This window comes from Condylura cristata, unplaced genomic scaffold (genome assembly GCF_000260355.1).
Source record: "Condylura cristata isolate star-nosed mole 26May11 unplaced genomic scaffold, ConCri1.0 scaffold00020, whole genome shotgun sequence".
NCBI lineage: Eukaryota > Metazoa > Chordata > Mammalia > Eulipotyphla > Talpidae > Condylura > Condylura cristata.
The window spans coordinates 31,369,483-31,373,277 of record NW_004567121.1 but is presented as its reverse complement, the minus strand read 5'-3'; the positions used below and the strand labels follow the sequence as shown (position 1 = coordinate 31,373,277).

The window sequence follows — 3,795 nt, the reverse complement described above, 5'->3', positions numbered from 1 at the left end:
CACGGCCGCCCGCTCCGACCCTGGCCGGCCCCCTAGTGGCCAGCGGGTCAGTGGGACGGACGTGGACTCCAGAGCCTTCTGGAGGCCTGTGGTGACGCGCCTGGAGGGCGCAGCCGGCCAGGTGTGCCGGGAGTGACCTGCCAGCAGAGGCTGAACGGTGGGGTCCCCGCTTCGGGGTCGGTATAGGGGAAACAGGGCACCTTCTGCTGCTCCTGACCCAAGCCAGAGATGCTGGAGAGATGTTAGGGGTTCAAATGAGGCCCCAAACCCAGCAAAATCGAAGAATCCCGGCCTGTTGGGGTGTGGTAAAGCAGGTAGCCGGACTTTAGGCCCTTCCCGCTGGGATTCAAATGAGGCAACTGGCCCTTTGCAACAAGTTTCTGAAAAGTTAAATATTACTCTGACACTTTAAAAAAAAAAGGGGGGGGGTCAGGAAGACTAATAAAACTTACACTAGGGGCGCAGACAAGGCAATGGGGAAAGAACTGGCACCCTCCTCCCCCCAAGGCAAGAACACACCCTGAGAGCTGCAGGGTGAGGGGAAGTTTAGGGGACAGGATGGGGAGGTCCCCCGAGGGGGGCAGGGCAGTGATAAAGTACCACGGGTGGGGCAGGAGCCTTGCTCAGACTGGACTGGGCAGTCCAGGCCCCTGCTGGCCAGGGGCAAGGCCAGTTGAGAAGGGGCTTCAAAAGACCCTACAGTTTGAGCCTTTGTCACCTCAGAGCTTCCCTCTCAATGCAACCTTCGTCCCTGGGTGCGGCTGTCCCCTCTCCCGGTGCCTCTGCACCTGCTGCCAGGCCTGCCATGCCGCTCCTACCGCAGAAGAGGAAGCTTGACACCTCTTCCCAGAGAGCCCTCCCCTGGGCTGGTGCCACCGCCCACCTCACTGTGGGGCCTCTGAGATGCTTAGCCCGAGGCGGGACCCTGGGCCGCGGGTGGTCAGTGTGGGGTCTGTGGAGTGTGCAGCAACTGCAGGCAGGACCTGCCTCTGGTCTACCTCTGTCCCCAGTGTCACAGTGTGATCCCTGTAGAGAGGCAGGTTCCAGCCCCCTGCCCCTAAGGAAGGGTGAGGCTGAGCAGCAGGGGGAAGCTAAAACGGCCTTGTGGGGGACAGTTGGAGGGACAAGACCTGGGGGTCTGGCAAAGCAGATGGACTTGGGAAGAAGCAGTGCCCTGGCTTCTCGGCCTCGACTTTGTATGCAGGGACTTGGGGATCCAGGAAGGAAACACCTGGAAGAGCCATGGGTGAGAGATGCATGGGTGAGAGAGGCTGACAGTGGCACCCTTTAACTTGGTTTGCACTTTGATTTGCTCCTATCATAATGGGGGGGGGGCAGGAAAAGGGGAGGTTCCAGATTCCCTGCCCCACCCAAAGGAGGGTGGAGTGAAGAAGAGAAGAATCTGGAGGGAGACTGAAGAGGAAGGAAGCAGGATGGAGCCAGGAGACCTGAGGGGCACAGGGAGCAGAGACTTGTGAGCAAGCGGCTCTTGTCTCTTGGGCCTGGGCTGGTTGAAGCAGACGTGGGTGAGAGACCCGCCGGGAGGTGACTAAGGCACCTTGATTTTGATGTTGCTTTTTTCCTCCCAGACTTGTCTGGCCATTTCTCACCCTTTTCGACAGGCCCCTGCCAGAAGGTACTTTAGACTTGTTCTGGGCCAGTCCCGTTTGGGTTGACTTTTACCCACGAGGGACGAGGGGCGAGTAACTTTGGGGGTTTGGAAACTATGCTGTCTTTTCTGTATTGCACATTCACTGTATTAAAGCTCCTTTCCATGAAAGGCCTTATAAGTTTTGCCTTGATGCGGCAGATGGCAGGACCTATTTAGAGTGGGTAGGTTTGGGGGTTCAGTGGTTCCCCCCTCCCTGCCCTGTAACACTTTTGCCACAGACTTGCCTGGCCCCTTCTGCCCCTCTCCTGTGGCTCCTACCAGAGGTGCTTATACTTGCGGCAAGTTTTCAGGCCTCATGTGCCTGCTTTGGGGCCACCCTGTTTGGCTGGGCATTGACCCATGAGGGGATGGGGAATTTGAGGCGCTTGATTTGGGAGCTGATTTCTTTCCCTTCTCTTTGTTGCACACTAATTTTGTTAAAGTTCCCTTCCTTTAAAGGTCCGAGGCACCAGAACATGCTTAGTCTTGATGTGGCAGATGGCAGAATCTATTTAAAGTGGGCAAGTTTGGGGCTCTGGGGTGCCCTTCACCCTGCCCTGTAACATCTCCACAGGAAGCCCTGTGTTGGCAGTGTTGGAGCTTAGTGTTACCACATACTGCGAGGTAATGCCTGTCATAACATCATTTAAGGTCAAACACTGAGCTCCCATTCCTTGCCTGGCGGGGAGGTTTGAGAGGATTGAACAGATGAGGCAAGCTATGAGGTTGCCATGGAAACCAGGCCTAAGCCAGACCACCTTGACCACAGACAATCAGAGCTCCAGGAACACAGAAGAGTCAAAGGTCAATGCCCAAGAGCAGACACCCAGCAGAACTGTTGCCACCAGCGACCCCAATAAGAAAGCCCCTGAGAACAGAGACTGAAGAGCCCTGTCAGCCCCCACCCCCACCCCAGGGCACAGAATCCCTCCTGCTGCTGCTCTCAGCGGGGGGCTCAGTAAGCCCCATCCTGCGGTCCTCTCCTCCGGAGGACTTTCACCCCGAGCTCCAGCCAACCCTGAGTCTCCTGATGAGGCCTGCCCTGCGCCTGCTCCCCGGGAGCCTTGCTCACCCACCTTATTGTGACTGACCTCGTCAGCCCACATTTAATCCCAACTTTCATGAAGCTGTTCTACCGCAAACGGTTCTGATTAATAAATCTCTTTCCCTTGTGCATCGAGTGACCGTGTACATTCATAGTTCGTCTCGGCTTGTTTCGAATGATTGTGGACAAAAGCCGAGCGCGAGTGAAGGGAGTGAAGGGAGGGGTGAGGGAGGGAAGGTTCTGCAGGGAGTCTCGGCCGCGGCAGGCAGAGCTCGGGGTAGCAATGCTCCTGTCCGGTCCCAAGGTGTGCAGAGGAAGGCGAGGGAGTGGGGGGCCTCGCTCAGTGTGGGGTGGAAGCGCTCGGCCCAGGCCCACGCGGTAGCCACACAGGTAGACGGTGAGCAAGGTGCCAGCCTTGCCACCAGGGCGCTGCTTTGCCCTTACATCTGCGGGGTGGGTGTAGGGTGTTCAGAGGAGCCAGAGTCCAAGTGGGCTCTGGCAGAATAGGACGTAGGAAACCTGGAGGGAACTTAGAATTCAGAGGATGAGGGAAGCAAGGAGAAGGACAAGGGACAGGCAGGAGGCAGGGCAAGGGGGCCTGTGCACAGCCAGGAACTGTGTGGACTGAGGGCCAGGTGCGCAGATGAGGGTTGGGCATGTAGCCAAGGGGCACGTGCACAGCCACGGGCCGATGCACAACTGAAGACCAGGTAACAGCTGAAGGCCAGGTGCATAGCCGAGGGCCGTGCAGAACTGAGGGCAGAGTGCTGAGAGCAGGGCCGCGTGCAGAGCCCAGGGATGCGAGCAGAGGGCAGGGCCTTGTGCAGAGCACAGGCCAGGTGCAGAGCTGAGGGCCTTGGCACGTGCAGAGCGCAGGCCGCGTGCAGAGGGCAGGGCCGGGAGCAGAGCGCAAGGCCGGGTATAGAGCCCAGAGCCAGGTGCAGAGCCCAGGGCCAGGTGCAGAGCGCAGGGCCGGGTGCAGAGCCCAGGGCCAGGTGTAGAACGCAGGGCCGCGTGCAGAGCCCAGGGCCGGGTGCAGAGCGCAGGGCCGCGTGCAGAGCCCAGGGCCGGGTGCAGAGCCCAGGGCCGGGTGCAGAGC

General features: G+C 59.0%; 1 protein-coding gene across 1 annotated transcript in view; it reads right to left on the bottom strand.

The window, feature by feature from the left end:
- The window catches only part of HS1BP3 (HCLS1 binding protein 3), a 32,793-nt gene that overhangs the window by 22,694 nt on the left and 6,304 nt on the right, over nucleotides 1-3,795 (bottom strand). The window contains exon 3 of the mRNA XM_012727357.1: nucleotides 3,072-3,142. Coding sequence (XP_012582811.1) covers nucleotides 3,072-3,142 — 71 coding nt within the window. The remainder of the gene's footprint in view (nucleotides 1-3,071; nucleotides 3,143-3,795) is intronic.